Source organism: Pecten maximus, chromosome 18 (assembly GCF_902652985.1).
Source record: "Pecten maximus chromosome 18, xPecMax1.1, whole genome shotgun sequence".
Classification (NCBI taxonomy): Eukaryota; Metazoa; Mollusca; class Bivalvia; order Pectinida; family Pectinidae; genus Pecten; species Pecten maximus.
The window spans coordinates 23001066-23020910 of NC_047032.1; the positions used below are offsets into that span (position 1 = coordinate 23001066).

Genomic DNA, 19845 nt, shown 5'->3' on the forward strand with positions numbered 1-19845 from the left:
ATTTGATCAGGAACCTAACAAACGCTAAAATACCATTTTACTTTTAAAGCATATCACATTCAAACATATGCAAAACGGCTCCTGTATGACACTTGCTCATTATTTTGTAGCAAACTATCCTTCACAGTCCCTGTCTACAATTTAAAAAGTTTTTTTGTGGCATTTACCACTAAATATCAGCTACAAAATGCTTACGTCAATAAGGTTTTCTCTATAATGTTACCTTGACATCGTGACCTTTGCTAAGATGTTACATGAGCATTGGCGTAGTCAAGTTATTATTAGCTTTTTACTTCACTTTCGAGCAAGTATTCCAAAATATAAACAACATAATTATAAGGGTACATGTTTGATTACTTTTTTGTAAATTGAATAGAGAATGTTTATGTGTAATAAGCCCACTGCACCGATCGGAATTGCAACTCTTTAAATATTAGTATTTACCTCAGGAAGACATTTTAGAACGAAAACATGCATTCTCAAAACATATTGATTTAAGCACAAATGTGAACTTCTTAAAATAAAAAAACAAATGAAGGAAACACCTGCAAACTATTAAAATCAATTTTTATACAAAGCTGTGACTTCCCATAACACCCTTTTTAACACATAACTATAATATCAAAACAACAAGTTTTTCAACACCTTGTCTCAATAACAAACGAGTAATCGAGTTTTAATTTCATCAAAACAAATTTGCTGTCTTTAACACTTATCAGGTATGTCATAATATAATATTTTAATTTTTAACAGTAACAACAAAGACCTATAATATACTGTAAATGAGGAAATTTAAGCTAGGGGGGATTCACACTAAAAACGCAAAGACCATTCGGCCATGAAAATTTCTCCCATGCGTATATGTTGTGATATGCGGGGTACTCACGGAGCAAGTACAAAAGAAAAAAGAAAATGCACAGTCGGCCTGCATCGCTTACATGGATATTTCAGTACTCATTAAAAAAAAACTGAGTAAGATTATATTACAACATGTTTCCTTTTTTCGACTTGCAAATCCCAACAATGGTGCAAATCAAATGTTGGTCGAATCCTGTCATTCTTAAAGGAGATGGGTTTTAAAGGATTATCTACTATATTCCCTACCTCTCCGGCCTTAGGGAAGAAGACACCCTCCCAGTATATAACACTTGATATTTATCGCCAATAATGCTCCAGACAAAACTACTTCAATATCCATGCGGCAATCAGGTCCAGTCAACTCTCCAGCAATCTTGACATTTATACTGTTATCAATGACCATGGTTGTTTCAAGGACGTTGAACAATACAAATCAAACCATACTGCTACTCTTACCCTTTTATCAAATGTTGCTATCAAAGTAGTAATGATTCATATTAGAAGGTGAATAACTTGAAAAAGGGAAGTAACTCTATCAAAAGAAGCATGCTCAAATCAACTCAAATATGAAACTTAAGCGGTGGTACCATTTATGTTGCATTATTCAAAATCTTTCTGTCTGACAGACTTGGTTTAATAAAACTGATATCAGACAAAAAGTTTTGCTGTTTGAATTATATACATTTCACCTTGTTTAGTCTTACCTGGTATAACTCCTACACTGTCGTCAAAGTCCAGTTCGGACATATCGCTGTCACTGAGGCCACGTAAACTGACTGGGGGAGACAGAGCTTTTCTCGGGTCATGAGGATCTTGGCTATACTTCTGCGAACATGAATGAAGGACAAGTATACCTTAAGAGCTCACCAGGCATAGGTCTAGTATATTTATAGTTGTTTTTTATTCACTTTTATCCTCTTTCATATCCTAAGGTAATAATGTAACATAAAACATCTGAACATTCAATGACACCAACTACAGGAAGCCTAGTAGATTAACTGCAACACATGAATGAAGCAGGAAGCTGGCTATTTGAAACTGGTTATGAAATACAATTTTGACACTCATTGATATTTTCTATATCAAACTTGGTCGTCATTTGTATCAAAAGCCATCTTGCGTTGGTTTTAAGCATAAAATATAACTACTGGGGCAAAATCTTAAAGGGAAAACACGACCATTAATGAATACAGTACAATATATAAATTGAATATAATCATACCCCCACGCAAATGTACTATGTAATTGTTAAATGATTTTCTCAATACATTGACCGTTTACATTCTATATAAGGTGTATGTGTGCCTTAGACTACACTCCGATAGGCAGTTCTACGAGCTGTAAAGTTAAATAAATAAAGCAAATCAGTTATATAATTACCGTTCGTGGCGAAGATTGTGGCAGGGGAATGCTAGTTTCGTCATGATGACCCAATTGGTACCAAAGAGGATCATCATTTAAATTGGAGGAATGAATGTCTATCAAAACCTGTACAAACATAAGTCAAATAATTGCAAAGGTCGGATTTTTACATACTTTGAACAATTTTATGTTGGCTGTGCTACAAAAATTCTAAACTATGTACAAATGATGTATTCAACTCTTAAAATCTTCATAATTATATAATAAGAAAACGTATAGTTACCTCCCCTAAGAAACTGTATTGTTACCTCCCTTAAGAAAATGTTAAGTAACCTCCCCAAAGAAAATGTATAGTTGACGCCCCTAATTAGCAAATGCATTGTTACCTCCCCTAAGAATTCGCTGGCGCCTATCCTATCATAATCCCAAACTGTAATCTCAAGGACGCGCGAACGGAAATCCGACTCCTGAACCGGATAAAACATAAACGTTTGGTTCCATGTTGGGTCATTGGTGTTTGAAAGGGTCTTCGTACGCCGCTTGCTTTTGTCACTGAAATGACATAAAGGTTAAGAAAAACTATAGAATGATATTAGGATTTTTATTTCTTTTATTCAAAATCAATCATCATTTAGACGAAGTTTTCTGTCCTGTAAATCAAGCATGTTCAACCTTTTCCTGAATATCGAGAATATTGCAAATCAAAATATCTTTTTAACAACCACTAAATACAAAAAATTGTGTACGGAGCTGGTGTAAAAGTGTTTTTCAAAGGATTTCGAAAAATAATCAGCGAAAATATGTTTTCTTTTTGAAACTGCCATTTCTCAACAATATTCAAGGTATTTTCTGTAATTATTGAAAATATTATATACAAAACGTGATAGGTAAAATCACACTCTCCCAACATTATATCCGTGCTATGAAAAACTGTTCATATGTTGAAAACATTTGGTTAGATATATATGGCCAATTACAAAAATAAAATTAAGTAATTTTCTTATTCTTTTATGACATTAAAATATGATAGTGAAATACTACTTAGTGCTGGCAATGAAGAAAAAGGACATACACATTCTAAAAAATCTTTTGATAAAAAGTTAAGTTATGAATATATGAGCTTTAAAGGTAACTAAACTACCAAAGATATTTAACAAACGAATGCCACGTAAAGATCAAATGCATATCTTGATAATTCAATGGCAAGTATTATATCAGAATTCATTTTGTGATTATTGATATTTCTTTACAATTATCATATATACTATTGATTTATCTATACCTTATCAAAGAATCTGGATGTTGATATATATTTCTTTCTCTTGTCTTGAAATATTTTCTTTGGAAAAAAACAACATAATACATACTTGCACGTGTTAAATTTGAATATGTTAAGATTTCATTTAAAGTAGATAATAAGCAAAATGTAGTTATTTTGATAACTAACATCTTTTTAGATTTTTGTATTCATTGACAGTACCGTTTACGAAAAACAATTCAGTTCTTTACAATAAAAAAACTTTATTTGATTATTCAACAATGTTTCAATAACGAAATATCCCCTATTTAATTTTTTACGAAATATCCCCTTTTTATTTTTTTGTTATGTGCTGGCAGGTAATTACACCACAGGCGTCAGCTTCAAGTTAGTATTTAAAGAAAAAAAGTTACTCCATACTCCTACTAGATATCAATAAGGTCCAATGCTTAAAAAGTCGGAAGTAAGAAGTGATCTTCGATTCATTTTCAATTTAAGTCCAATCTGAATAAAAAAAAATTAAACACACTCAGTCTTCAGTAGCACACCTTGGTTTAAAAACTTTAAATAGCAATGCATTTATCCTTTAGCCGTGTGACAATGATTTAAAGATGGGGACAATAGACACAAAACGGAAGTGATAGCCGACGATGCATCGACAGTTGAACAGAAGTAGCCTTTTTATTTTAGAGCGGTTTAGCAAGGGGCAATCTGATTGGTCGACAGGTCTGTAAACAAAATTAACTATAATTGTCAACTTATCAGACAGTCCGTTTTAAAACAGCTCTAGGATTAATAGCTTACGTCCGTTCAACAATCGATGCATCGTCCGATCTTCAATTGTGACACATTGTTAATATAGTAGGAGGAGGGGTTCATATTTTTCTATAAATACTTAAAAGAAGCAGACGCCTGTGATGACACAAACGTCGTGTTTTTGTTGTTTATTTAAAGTGTGGCATTATGTTAAAAAACACAGTGAAACTTGACAGGTTAGCAACACTCCAGTTTACCTAAAAACGTGGAATATAATACGAACATACTTATAATGTTTGATTGGTTTCATTGATATAGATATAAACCTGGGCATTTTTTTTATAAATTAGTTTTGGTCATATCAGTCACACTAATAATATTGTATTAAACGATAAAATATTATGAAGCCAAACGGGATTCACACAAACCATTTTGACTACAAAAATATTGCTTTGGTCTTTTTCTATGTTTTAATGGGGCAAATGATAGTAATGATAACTGTATGACTAAAAGTGAACACAATCATATTGTGCCAGGTGCAAATGTACAATTGTCAGTGTTACGTGAGATATATCTACTTAGGCTAATCAATTACATATTCCTATCATAATCCCGTTACAAAAGTCTTCATATATTTTCTTTACTCTATTCTATTTTTCTTAAATTAATTTAAACTAATTCATAAGAAACCGTAATGATTAATGCTGTATTCTTTTTATTAAAAAAAAACTATTTTGCTAATCTGACTTTAACTAATCTTTAACTTTTGCGTAAACAGATGTATTATCTAAAATGAATAATGCAAACATTAAAAAAGATGATCTACGAAATTCTACAAAGGATTTTATGATGGAGATGACTATACAAGGCCATTGGAATAAAGTATGTGCAAAAATTCGTGCAATCTTTACCAAGGTTCAAAAGCCACTTCCCGATGACGCTCGGCAAAGTTCCCTAGGCACCTGTGATATCGGGGGAACAAACAATCCTTTTGTTATCATCACATTGAAAGATATTTACTTCAAGACTTCACCGTTCTTTAATTTTCAAGTAAAACCTCACACCTGTGATTGTTTACAGAAGGGAAGACTGTCACACACAAAACGATCTAAATCCATATATTTGTTCTAATCTTGTAGGTATCAGTTTGTTCCTGATTTGAATTTATATACTGTGTAAGGTCATACATTTACAGAAATAAACATATGCAAAACTTAAAATATAGAATCAAATAACTAAGGTTTCAGACATTACATTTAAATAATCAGATAATTGCAAAACATACAATGAATTTCTCTTCATTTCGTGATACTGATAATACCACCTTCCCGCCAATTTCATACATTACACAATAGGCTTAAAGTACATGTATATGTATTCTTTATTTATCCTTTGATAAGCCCAATGGGAATACAGATAAACTCAAAAGAATGGTGATGTCTTATTGCAGGACAATGAAACACTTTTGCTTGCAATTTCATTATACTACAGCAAGCATGCTTATAAAGCCATGGACTTATTGAAGGATAAGTATGGTATATATGACATAATCAGAGAAGTTCACTGTATTGAGATGCATGAACACATCGTCACAGAAAACAACATACTGCAATAATTGTTGTTTTAAGAGGATTCCTGTTTTCTTCAGTATCAAATAGGTTAACTATCAAATTAATTAACAAACTTTTGTTTATAATTTCAACTAAAACATTGTTCTTTTTGGTTTTATATTTTGAAAAGCTTCGGAAATTTGAATCATCAAACACAATCATTACAGTATGCAATAACATGATTTACAACAGCATATACACACAACGAAGATTTTTCTTTTACTATTATGTTCATATAATTCAAAATACCATCCATATCTATGTTTTCCCCTTTTAAATATAAATATTAAACAACATTAGTTAACCGATTTTTATAAAGTCGTGTAACCATTCATGAATGTTTAAATGTTTCAAAAACATTAAAATTATTTTAGAACAGAGTCAATAATTATAGTGTGGTCTCATGTCATTATTAAAAAACAAAGTGTTGACCTGATTTGTGTTGGTAGCATGCTTGCTACCATCAGCACCCTAAAATGGGAAGCATAATCTTGAATAAGATATTTAACTCCACCTATATCTGTCTATTCATCTATACAGGAAGTATTATCTTAGATTTGGTGTTCATTGTTTAACATCTTATCAACAGCTATGGTCATTTATGGATGGCATCGCTTTTGTGCGAGATGCATGCCTATAAAATATTTGAGAGACTGCAGTATATTTGAATTGGTTTCTCTATGATAGTGCGATACTGATGTTTTATAGTGCTATCACACTGGAGTTTACTGCCGAAGAACCCGCCATATTATAATGGGTCAAAACGTCGTGCAATACCGAAAATGCTGACGCTAAACTAGCGTACAGTAGCCGCTACTACTTGATTGACTCCGGTATGGTCCTGCCTGCCCAGAGCAAAATGCTAAATGTGAGAGTTTTTGGACGAAAAAAGTAGAAAAGACAGAAGAGAAAAGAGAAAATCCGAAATTTAGACGCCTCTTACGAATCATGCAATCATTTGATATAGTATACCGGGAAAAGTATTCCTATGAAACGGTACATGTATGTTAATGCTAGTTCTATATTGAATATAAAGTTGAGATATGTCACATATCTGCAATTATGGATAGTAAAAAGATAATCTTCCTGTGATTCATGCAAAAAATGGAATTCAACAGATTGCATAAACAAGAGCATGGGGCTTACAATTACAAAAATACAGACGAGGGTTATTAAGTTTGTAATGTAGAGACAACAAATTACCTTCGATCCGGTAGTAGATATAACTTGCAGTAGGGGTTGCGGAATTTGCCTTGGTCTGTCAGAGGGAGGTCTAGAGCACTAATGACTGTGATAATCAGCTCATTACCTTTTGCATTGTACCATATTTTCACCTGAAAATCAATAGAAAAATATATTTACACTCAGACAAGGGACCGCATGTGGCTGTTGTTGAGTCCTTGGTAGCAGGTGAGATAAAACAATTCACACTGTATCCTTGACATTGCTCTATAATGAACTAAAGATGTTGAGGTCTTCACAGGATATCTTCGACACAAGCGTTTTATTTGCAAAGTTGTCTTTTATACACAAATAAATATGAAGTAAATTTATGAAGCTATCCACAGATATATTGTATGCAAACTTTGAACAGCAAATGGACTAATAGACAAACTAGCATACACAAATCCCAACACACTGATGACAAGAGGCCCATGGGGCCTGTATCGCTCACTTGGTTGAATTAGACCAAATGTCAAAATATTGTTCATATTCAATTTGTTTTATTTGTAAATCTCAAACAATGCTATATATGGTTACAGTGTGGGAATCCGAACTGCTTTAAAGATTAATGAAGTCCAGACTCTCTAAGGTCTGAAAGACCTCAAGAATTGTTTTTAGAACATGCATTCATCACTTTAAGACTAGTAGCGATTTAAAGGAATTACCTCTATTTCCCCTATTGGGCCCCGCCCCTTTGGCCCCTCGGGGATCAGAGCCACCATTTATGCAAAATCTGTTCCCCTTCCCCCAAGGATGTGTCTGACCAAATTGGGTTCAAATCCATTCATAACTTTATGACTAGTAGCGATTTAAAGGAATTAACTCTATTTCCCCTATTGGGCCCCGTTTCTTTGGCCCCTTTAGGGTCTGAGCCACCATTTATGCAAAATCTGTTCCCCTTCCCCCAAGGATGTTTCTGACCAAATTGGGTTCAAATCCATTCATAACTTTATGACTAGTAGCGATTTAAAGGAATTACCTCTATTTCCCCTATTGGGCCCCGCCCCTTTGGCCCCTCGGGGGTCAGAGCCACCATTTATGCAAAATCTGGTCCCCTTCCCCCAAGGATGTGTCTGACCAAATTGGGTTCAAATCCATTCATAACTTGATGACGAGTAGCGATTTAAATGAATTACTTCTATTTCCCCTATTGGGCCCCGCCCCTTTAGCCCCTCAGGGGTCAGAGTCACCATTTATGCAAAATCTGTTCCCCTTCCCCCAAGGATGTTTCTGACCAAATTGGGTTCAAATCCATTCATAACTTTATGAATAGTAGCGATTTAAAAGAATTACCTCTATTTCCCCTATTGGGCCCCGCCCCTTTGGCCCCTCGGGGGTCAGAGTCACCATTTATGCAAAATCTGTTTCCCTTCCCCCAAGGATGTTTCTGACTAAATTGGGTTCAAATCCATTCATAACTTTATGACAAGTAGCGATTTAAAGGAATTACCTCTATTTCCCCTATTGGGCCCCGCCCCTTTGGCCCCCCGGGGGTCAGAGTCACTATCTATGCAAAATCTGTTCCCCTTCCCCCATGGATGTTTCTGACTAAATTGGGTTCAAATCCATTCATAACTTTATGACAAGTAGCGATTTAAAGGAATTACCTCTATTTCCCCTATTGGGCCCCGCCCCTTTGGCCCCCCGGGGGTCAGAGTCACCATCTATGCAAAATCTGTTCCCCTTCCCCCATGGATGTTTCTGACTAAATTGGGTTCAAATCCTTCAAAACTTTATGACTAGTAGCGATTTAAAGGAATTGCCTCTATTTCTCCTATTGGGCCCGCCCCTCCGGTCCCTGAGGGGTCAGAGCCACCATTTATGCAAATTCTGATCCCCTTCTGCCAAGAATGTTTCTGACCAAATTTGGTAAAAATCCAATAAGAACTTGATGACTAGTAGCGATTTGAAGCAAATGTTGACGGACGGACGGACGGACGGACGGACGCCGCGCCATGACATAAGCTCACCGGACCTTCGGTCCAGGTGAGCTAAAAAACAATCCAATACGCCAATAACTTTTTAGAATTGGTTTATTAGAAAAACAAAGAGAAACAATTCAAACCTGTATTTTCCCTGAAATTGGAGGTGAACTGGCCCGCGACCGGGGTTCTACTGAAGAGCCGGGTGAGGTGACCATCACACTTGGTCGACTTGAATGATGACCCGTACTTAATGTATCTTTACTATGTCGGTAATCTGAAAAAAGTCATCCGTATCAAGGTCAAAAATACAGGGCACTGTATCAAGTTTTCATTTTACATGAGAATTATGCTTCAGAACTTTGGTCACAACCCAGAGTGCTTTTCCTTTTAATAAAGATGATAACAATTATTTTTAGCAAGACTGTTTCTTTCTTAAATTGTAAGACAAAGACAAAGAAAAATAGGTTGTTGATTTTAATAGTTAAATTACAAATCCCCCAATGCAACATTGGGAAATCCTAAGCGGTTAGACCTGTTCAGCACGGGTTATCTGTTATGAAATAAGGATTGACCTAGCAATCAAGAGATTATTAACAATGTGTTGAAAGGCCGGTATTGACATCTCTGGATTTACATTGTTGCCTGAAAATAGACATTCAAAAACCGACAAACAAGATTAAGGTAGGATTATCTTTCTTCTTACTAAAATCAACATTGCAGAAATTTCCTTTTTAATTTATAAATTCTGAAAACCTGCATAATTCTAAAAAAAAAGTTGACCTATATCACCAACATGACCTTGACCTGAATACTTTACCTCTGTCTCTATGGTCACGGTCACGATCACGGTCACGATCACGGTCACGGTCACGATCACGATGATCCCTGTGGTCTCGGCTGTGGGCGTAGTCACGGGTACTGTGACTGTCGCGACCGTGAGAATGGTCCACTGTCGGTTGTACACCTGGCGGAATTTCTCCCGTACTACAAACAAGGGTTGCGTCACATTAGGTTAATTATTTATAATGTAACATTTGAAAAAAAACAAAACAAAAAAACATTAAATAATCAGGTACTTGTATGCTACGCTTAATTGTCCGTCTCAGTGGCATAATAATACGTGTATGAACAAAAATGATGTGAAAGTCATTGATCGTCTCCAACCTCTAGCAAATATACTGCGTAAAATTAACAAAGGGACACAACTCTGGTATAGGTATAACTCACCTAACACTTCTATGTACAATAAGTTCCACTTGTGGTTCTTGTTTTGATTCTAGAATTATGTCCTTGACCTCTTCAAAGGTCGCCCTCTGAAGGCCACGTCCATTCCATTCAATCACCTCATCACCTGTCAAAGGTCATTATCAAAAGTTCACAAATGAATTAATGAGCATTACATTTGTTTAAAATAGTTTTAATCATACAATATATATGTAGATAAGATATTTACTTATTGCCAAATCGATATAGGAAAAAATAGACAGAAGAGGAGAAAATAGCTATATGACTGAACTTAGAGGTACTTTTGGAAGTTTTTTTGCTAATTCCAACATTAATATTTCAGTTGATTATAATGTAGTTGTAAATATTTCAACATTCTGACATATTACCTGTCATAGCGTCATATTAACATTTGCTGGAGCCAAACTTAAGAATGATTTAAGCCAAAGATTTATTTCATTTTGCCTCTGGTTGCATTTATTCAAAAACTTATGTACAGTTTCAAAATGCACATCTTTTTTCTCTGCTTACATTTATTTAAAAAACATATGTACAGCTTCAAAATGCACAAACAATTCCTTTGGACAGTATTTGAGAAAGAAGGTTCATTTGGAAATACTCCGACCCTTGTTTACAAATTAATATTTACAAATCCTTATGTTGAGGTCTATGCCTTATAGAATACAAGAACCATGCAACATTTTCTTTATCAAAACTCTTTTCAGTATCCAAGTAAACTTATTTATTGCGTTCTGATTTTTGAATTCCTATATTTCGTGTGTAATTGGATTTTTAATTAATTCATTTTTTGATTTATATTTATCCATTTAGGTTTGGCAATTTTTATCCCTTTTTTAGATTCTGGATTTTATTTGAACATCACTTATTGCATCCTGTTTTATTAGAATTCAAACTTTGAAATGAGAGCGTGAAAGTATAAGTAGAAAAAAAGAAATAAAAAATGAACGAATGACAAAGGAAGGTAGGGATACATAGAGGCCTTGACCCATTTACATATGACCTTAACTCTGACCTGGGCGGAGGTGACCCACGGTATCAGCTATGCTACCCTTTTTGACTTTTGTAATGAAAGCACCAAATTGCCCTTGTTCAGTTCCCTGTCCACCGACTATCTTTAAACCTGTCAAAACAAAAGGTATATTATTCTGATCAGGACAGTGTCGTACAATTCGTGTCTTGTACTTCAATTTGTGGCATGCAGGCTATAAATGAATGTATACACATACTTAACAAAACAACCAATTCACAAGACCAAATGTACTACCTTGTCCTTCAGCCACCAAGAGTTTCTTTTGGCTTACAGATATAACTAGCGCTACAATTCTGGTGAATTTTTTGTTTTGCTATATATAGATATATAGATATTGTTTATTTCCACAAAGTATATCTTTTGCCGGAAATAGTCGCCAGTAGTGGTGACGTTACAAGAACAGGTCCCACTGAAAGCGCGAAATTTGACTTTGAATTGAATGCGATAATACTGTTAAAGCTTGAAAAGCTTAAATTTGAGACAAAATATCAGTTTTAACCTGTCTTCTGAAAGTTATTGTCTTATAATATTTACACACACGTGCGTTATTCAATTTGTTTACAATTCTGTGAAAATTATAGGAAAACAACTCTCCGAAGAAAGCTGTTACATGCTTAAGAAATCCAATGCTTGTTTATTATCAAAACAATCCATCTCATGTCTATTCCAGTAAACAAAAAAGAAGAAAAAAAAACAAAAAACACTTTTATACTAGGGGAAGCGGGCTAATTTCAGGATAACAAGGTACTAAATTTGTACCCAATGGAGTGGACTTATTTCATGATAAGTACGGTACTAAAATTTTACACCATGTGAGTTGGGTTATTTTAGACTAGAACAGATACGGTACTATACGTTTACACAAGGGGAGTTGGCTAATTTCAGGATAATACGGTACTAAACTTGTACACAAGGGAATCTGCTTATTTCAGGATAATACGGTACTAAACTTGTACACAAGGGGAGCGGGCTTATTTCAGGATGATATGGAGTGGACTAATTACATGTAAATCGGTACAATGTAAATAACAAACATTTTTTTTGAACATTCTCATTTGTATCTGCTTCTACTGCAACGAAAATATTTCATATACATTGATGTTCAACAAGGTTGGATGTAAATATGCTTTATCATAAATAGAGACTTGGTAAATTTGAGCAATAATAAATCAAAAAGTATTCTCAAGGAGAATCTAACTTTTCTCTTTATCGTTATTAATACTAAATATGTAAATTTCAAAAACCTTTCATATTTTAATATTATCAATTGAATCATCATAAATGATTTTAACAAAAACTTACAGCTCTATAGAATACATGATTACACAGTTCCGACCATAAAGGTATGATGCAAATTTCAAAATAAATGAGTTATTGAAATCTGCAGCCCATCTTGTGATGTTAGCAACCTATTTATGTTTACATACAGTACACAGTTTCCAATCTACGGGTAAAACACAATCAAATCTTGTGATATAAACTATTTATGTACGTAGTGACAACATGTCACACCTCTGCTAATCCTCTATTATCAACATGCAGTAAAATGTATACACAAACGTACTTTCTTTCGATACCATACACAGGAGCATATAGCCTCAGACCAATTAGTATACAGGTAAAAATATGACATAATAACTTCTATGATATATATATATATATGGGGGTTAAATAATCTTCTAGTAATCCTTAATGTTAGCTGGTATATGCATCATTCAACTTTAAAAACCGATGTTCAATATAAAAGATATATTTTAGTACCATCAATAATTTTATCTCTGGAGATCTTTTAGCTTTATTTTTATCTAAAAATTAACTTAAACATTCATACGATGAGAATAATAATTATGTCTGAATTTAGAATTCTAGATTTAGCATTTGGAATTCAAATATAACGCGAATGCATACTAAACCGAATAAATTCAACATATATTTCCATAATGATTATATATTGATGCATAATAAAATATTTAAATATCTTGGGCTTTGTAATCCTGCAAATCTTAATTGGCGTATTGTACATAGCAACAGTGAGTTATCTTCAACTTAATGAAAATTACCTGTGTAAAGCGTTTAAAAAATATTTTTTAAATGAAATCTATCTATAAATATCATATTTTCTTGTGATATTTTGCTGTAATTAATAACAAAACGTTAGCAAAACAAAAATCAACAATAAAGGTATTTCGGTATTGAAAAAATAAACATATCATATCCAGAAAAGCAATCATGTGGAACATGTCAGTGGGCGTGTGACAATGTTTTGATGTGTTTTTCCATATCTAGAAAACAGACTGGACATTAAAAACGGACTTCCAGAGCCCTCGAATTAGTAAATAAGAGTTACAATTTTAATTTTGATATGCAGTCTTTATTTCAGTAATCACCTTAAAAGCTATAAGTGAAAATAATGGTTTCATAAAAGTTTACATTAAACAATAAATAAATAATAAAAAAAACTAGTACAAGAGTGAGGTAGAAAAGTGCAAACATGATGGGCCTGTATCGTCCAACTGAATAGTTTAACAATGATGTGCGAACTAATATAATTTTTCACCCATTTTTGGGGAGATAGGGGGATCTCAACCCGATTGTTAAAATTTGGGAACTTAACAATCTCTCCCCCCCCCCCCCCCCCCCCCGAGGGTCGAGATCATCCTATCTCATCCCAAAAAAGGGTGAATGATTATATTTTTCTCTTACCCCGTTTTCCAATCGTATTGTGAATCAAATCGAACCGTTTGTAAACAAGGGCCCAATGGGCCCAAATCGCTCACCTGCAATGCAGTGATCTTTTCATATATGGATCCTGCAGTTATTTGAAAGCATGCTACAGGACCAATATAATGTCTCTCTGCACTTTGGCTTTTCACTAAAAGTCATTTAAAGATTTAAGCATACTTGATCGACGTGACCTTGAATGAAGGTCAAGGTCATTCATTTGAACAAACTTGCATTTGGTAGCCCTTCACCCCAGCATGCTACAGACCCAATATCAACTCCCTGGGACTCTTGGTTATTGAGAAGAAGTCGTTTAAAGGTTTAGCCTTTTTGACTCCTGTGACCTTGAATGAAAGTCAAGGTCATTCATTTGAACAAACTTGGTAGCCCTTCACCCCAGCATGCTACAGGCCAAATATTAGGTCTCTGGGACTCTTGGTTATTGAGAAGAAGTCGTTTGAAGATTTTAGCCTTTTTGACCCCTGTGACCTTGAATGAAGGTCAAGGTCATTATTTGAACAAACTTGGTAGCCCTTCACCCCAGCATGCTACAGGCCAAATATTAGGTCTCTGGGACTCTTGGTTATTGAGAAGAAGTCGTTTAAAGATTTTAGCCTTTTTGACTCCTGTGACCTTGAATGAAAGTCAAGGTCATTCATTTGAACAAACTTGGTAGCTCTTTACCCCAGCATGCTACAGGCCAAATATTAGGTCTCTGGGACTGTTGGTTATCGAGAAGAAGTCGTTTAAAGATTTTAGCCTTTTTGGCCCCTGTGACCTTGAATGAAGGTCAAGGCCATTCATTTGAACAAACTAGGTAGCCCTTCATCCCAGCATGCTACAGACCCAATATCAACTCCCTGGGACTGTTGGTTATTGAGAAGAAGTCGTTTGAATATTTTAGCCTTTTTGACCCCTGTGACCTTGAATGAAGGTCAAGGTCATTCATTTGAACAAACTTGGTAGCCCTTCACCCCAGCATGCTACAGGCCAAATATTAGGTCTCTGGGACTCTTGGTTATTGAGAAGAAGTCGTTTAAAGATTTTAGCCTTTTTGACTCCTGTGACCTTGAATGAAAGTCAAGGTCATTCATTTGAACAAACTTGGGAGCCCTTCACCCCAGCATGCTACAGGCCAAATATTAGGCCTCTGGGACTCTTGGTTATTGAGAAGAAGTCGTTTAAAGATTTTAGCCTTTTTGACTCCTGTGACCTTGAATGACGGTCAAGGTCATTCATTTGAACAAACTTGGTAGCCCTTCACCCCAGCATGCTACAGACCCAATATCAACTCCCTGGGACTCTTGGTTATTGAGAAGAAGTCGTTTAAAGATTTTAGCCTTTTTGACCCCTGTGACCTTGAATGAAAGTCAAGGTCATTCATTTGAACAAACTTGGTAGCCCTTCACCCCAGCATGCTACAGACCCAATATCAAGTCCCTGGGACTCTTGGTTATTGAGAAGAAGTCGTTTAAAGATTTTAGCCTTTTTGACTCCTGTGACCTTGAATGAAAGTCAAGGTCATTCATTTGAACAAACTTGGTAGTCCTTCACCCCAGCATGCTACAGACCCAATATCAAGTCTCTGGGACTCTTGGTTATTGAGAAGAAGTCGTTTAAAGATTTTAGCCTTTTTGACTCCTGTGACCTTGAATGAAGGTCAAGGTCATTCATTTGAACAAACTTGGGAGCCCTTCACCCCAGCATGCTACAGACCCAATATCAAGTCCCTGGGTCTTTTGGCTATTTAGAAGAAGTCGTCTAATTTTTTTTTTAGCCTTTTTGACTCCTGTGACCTTGAATGAAAGTCAAGGTCATTCATTTGAACAAACTTGGTAGCCCTTTACCCCAGCATGCTACAGACCCAATATCAACTCCCTGGGACTGTTGGTTGTTGAGAAGAAGTCGTTTGAAGATTTTAGCCTTTTCGACTCCTGTGACCTTGAATGAAGGTCAAGGTCATTCATTTGAACAAACTTGGTAGCCCTTCACCCCAGCATGCTACAGGCCCAATATTAGGTCTCTAGGCCTTTTGGTTATTGAGAAGAAGTTGCTTGAATGGAAAGTTGACGCCGGACGGACGGCCGGACGGCCGGACGGCCGGACGGACGACGGACGGACGACGGACGCCGCGCCACGGCATAAGCTCACTTGCCCTTCGGGCAGGTGAGCTAACAACAACACGTGGACAGCGGATGACTGTTGTGATAAGGATGCAGCAGACGCTTTACACCTTATGATATTGATTTCATACAAAATATAGTTCCGATTAGTGTGTCAAAAAGAACACCAAACACTCAGTTAACTCTGATAATTAATACTTATTTGAATTCCTTTTGTGAATAGTTCAGGGTCAGGTCATAGTGACGTCACCCAATCGAGCACGTTCAAACAGCACGCGTAGCTTGTATTTTCCCTAGGATGAGATTAAGAAAATCTCACCCCGGTAACTGCGGATATCCCTGTCCAGGGTAAGAGAAAACATAATCTCAGCTGGGACTGCCCAGTGGAAAGGTATATCTCAACCCGGGAGTTTGACTGCTATCCAAAATCATACAATAGAGTTAAGACATCCCGTTCACGAAACAGATCCCGGTGTGATTTTCTTAAACACTTAAAAAGAAACAACAGAGTGGTGAGAACCCTATTCCTAGCGCCATCATCAATGTCCCATGAAATATGCGTATAGAATTGATTACGTTATCAATTAGCGACATGATTACGCTACAAAACTGATAAAATTACACTTTTGTACGTAGAGTCATAGCGTGTGTCAGCTGAATATTACAGCTTGTTTCTCCTATTTTATTCCAATGCATCTCTTCCCAAAAGAACGGCAATAGACCCCCCCCCCCCCCCCCCCCCCCCCCCCCCCCCATTTATACGTTTAGGTCATTAATCAAATAATGCTCCAGACCATATTTGATTCAAAAATAGATTTAGTCGTTTTGGACTTGTAGTGAATTAAAAGGGGAAAAAAGAATGACGGAAGATGCTGCACCATGGCATAAGCTTGAAGTCCTTTGGACCAGGTGAGTTAAAACCAGTGTGGAAGACATGCACATTAAAAATCAATAATATTAATTATCATCACATTTGAGATATATTTTGTGCAAAACATCATCAAATTGTGCTACTGAACAACTACTAATGTGCAGTACTTTTAACAAATTATGTGCACATACATCACATGAATATTTAGACGACCCTGTAGCTAGCCTTACGACTCTTTTTCATTACCGTTTGTTTTTGTTTTTTTTTTCTTTTATCTGTAATAGACTTTTGCTGCCTTGTACGCACCCAAACATTAATTAAGAAATTTATTCTAACACTTAAAATCTGACATAATGTGTCTGTAGTATTACATTTAAACGCCAAAAATACTTAAAAGAAGTAACTAAATTTAGGAAACACCTGCCCGAGATAAAACATTTCAGATCACGATTACAATTGAACCATTCCAAATCATTTTATCATAGTTGCAAAAATACCATACATGAACTTAAATGCAATTTAAATATTTAAGGTATATTCATCTTAAAGCATACAATTATAAAAAAAATGAAAGCCTTCATGCAAAATCAAGAATAGTTAGAAATCAGTCATGCTTTCTCAGATTCTCTGTAATTACAGAACCATCCTTCAGTTACTTGATGATGTCATAATTTAGACAATGAAAAATATCCTTTCATTTTCAATTATTAAAATGACAAAATGTTAAAAAAAATAAAAACAGTACTTTTTATTACACGTCGACGTATTTGTTATAAATATCCATATACCTTTACTTTTTCCATGTTTGAAGTTTAATTGAAAATGGCATAACATTTCTCCATATTAAACTGATATCTTACACTAATAAATTCTTCAATTTACTCTACGTTTCAATGTTGTAAAAACAACAGCAACAAAATAGAGTTATTTCCCTTTAACTTAGAGTTGCATTCCTTTAAACAGATGAACAATGAGTGGTTGAGTACAAGTGCGCTTCGTCTATATATAGTTACATATGAGGAATATCGATTTTTTTTCTCCAATGAGAGACCCGCCCTGACCAAATATTTCCCCACCCGGGGGCTGTCTACTCACCCAAGATCGCACCAGAGTCGTCTTTTCCCGTACCTTCCAAAACTGTTTTCTTCAGTATCATGTGACCAATCCGTTTCGCTCCATCCGCAGATGTCTGCCAAGTAACTGGATGCTGAGGAGATTAAACACAAAACATGCACCAAGAGAAAAGAGAGATGGTTAAGGACACTTACATCAATAATTATCATTGTCTCCGAACATTTCAATGACTTTCAGAGATGTTCACAGTTGTAAGTCAAACAAGAGGTATGCGAAGCCTTATCACTCACCTGTTTTTAACGTGGTTACAAATAACAATATGAAACATATCAATTAAAATGGATTTCTCAATGAATAAACATACATAATAATAGTGAGTGCAAACCGATTAATAACAAAATGATGATGAAATCATTTTAGAAAATCAAGGTGATCATCGGGAATTTGATATTAAATAAAATAAATAACAACGCTTCATTATAATGGCAAGTTAAAGGCGAAATAGTTTGTCCCAATAATTTCCTGACTGAGTCCTCCTCTGCACTTAACTGTATTTGTCCGAGGATGTTGCATATATAAGTCTAGTTCTAATACCAAGGAATATTTCAGTTTAATTAGATCAACGATTAAACCATTTTGGCCCCAAAAATGTTCCGAAATGGAATCAGAATACTCTTTTCATAATTTTGAATCCTTTTTTTACCTAAATCGTATGAACATTAACACAATGTTAAAAGATGTTCAGATTTTTATAGATTTACATAAATTCACACTATTGGGCATTATTCTTCAGCTTCCTTAAACTACAGTCATCACGTTTACAACACAATATACTTCTGACTCTGGACGACGGCGGCTATGCCATGGATAAGAAGGAGTAGGATATTCTAGCCAATTGGTCACCTAAATTGTTATTATTAATGTAATTTCTGTGTGCAAAATGCAGCCATGGATTTTGACAAGTATATAACTATATCTGATCTTCAACAATAATGCTTTAAACAACTTGAGTATGTCTTTACTGCAATCCCACATAATGATTTTTTGTGAATCTCAATTAGCAACAATTAAAAAGTAATGCTGTTTTTATAATAGCAGTTTTTTTCTACGATAGATAATAGATATGCTATATGTTGTATGTTAAATTGAGGAGTAGGCAAAAATAAAATTTGAATATTTGTTCTATATGGTTTGAATATTATATCCAATAGGCTATGCATACATGTTCTGTGATTACAGTCAACTGTAAATATACGTATTTCAAGTCAGATTACACACTAATAAAGTCCCTGTCGTTTGAGTGAGATTCCAAATTTTCTTTCTTTTGCGTGGAATTCCACAGAAATAAAGTTCCTGTCTTGTAAGTGAGATTTCACAAAGTATTTTTTGTCTTTTGAATGAAACACTACTATTGAGTGAAATTCCACAGAAACATGTTTTTCCTTTTCAGTGAAATTTAATAGAAATAACATTCCTGTCGCGTGAGTGAGATTCAGAGAAACACACTACACTGTATTTTGATTAAAATTTCATTGAAATAAAATGCTACCTTTTAAGTGAGATTCCATATTGATACAATTCCTGTTTTAAGTAAGATTCCAAAGAAATATATATCCTGTCCGAGTGAGAATCCAGAAAAATATAATTCCTGCTTTTTTTTTTATTAAAACCCCTGTTCTTTTTAAATGTGTGATATTTCACCAAAAAAAACCCTACACAATTCAGTGATATTTCCCCAAAACAAAACTTCCTGTTGTTTAAGTGGGATTCCACAGTAAAGTGTCTTTT

At 35.0% G+C, this 19845-nt stretch overlaps 1 protein-coding gene across 3 annotated transcripts in view; it reads right to left on the reverse strand.

The window, feature by feature from the left end:
• LOC117316461 (regulating synaptic membrane exocytosis protein 2-like) overlaps positions 1-19845 on the reverse strand; it is a 94687-nt gene that overhangs the window by 13529 nt on the left and 61313 nt on the right. For 2 of the 3 annotated variants that reach the window (XM_033871053.1, XM_033871051.1), the window contains exons 7-15: positions 18079-18190; positions 11251-11358; positions 10221-10344; positions 9811-9977; positions 9134-9267; positions 7048-7178; positions 2607-2772; positions 2239-2346; positions 1563-1683 (exon numbers count right to left, since the gene is read on the reverse strand). In XM_033871053.1, coding sequence (XP_033726944.1) covers positions 1563-1683; positions 2239-2346; positions 2607-2772; positions 7048-7178; positions 9134-9267; positions 9811-9977; positions 10221-10344; positions 11251-11358; positions 18079-18190 — 1171 coding nt within the window. The remainder of the gene's footprint in view (positions 1-1562; positions 1684-2238; positions 2347-2606; positions 2773-7047; positions 7179-9133; positions 9268-9810; positions 9978-10220; positions 10345-11250; positions 11359-18078; positions 18191-19845) is intronic. The other variant, XM_033871054.1, reaches the window with a different exon arrangement.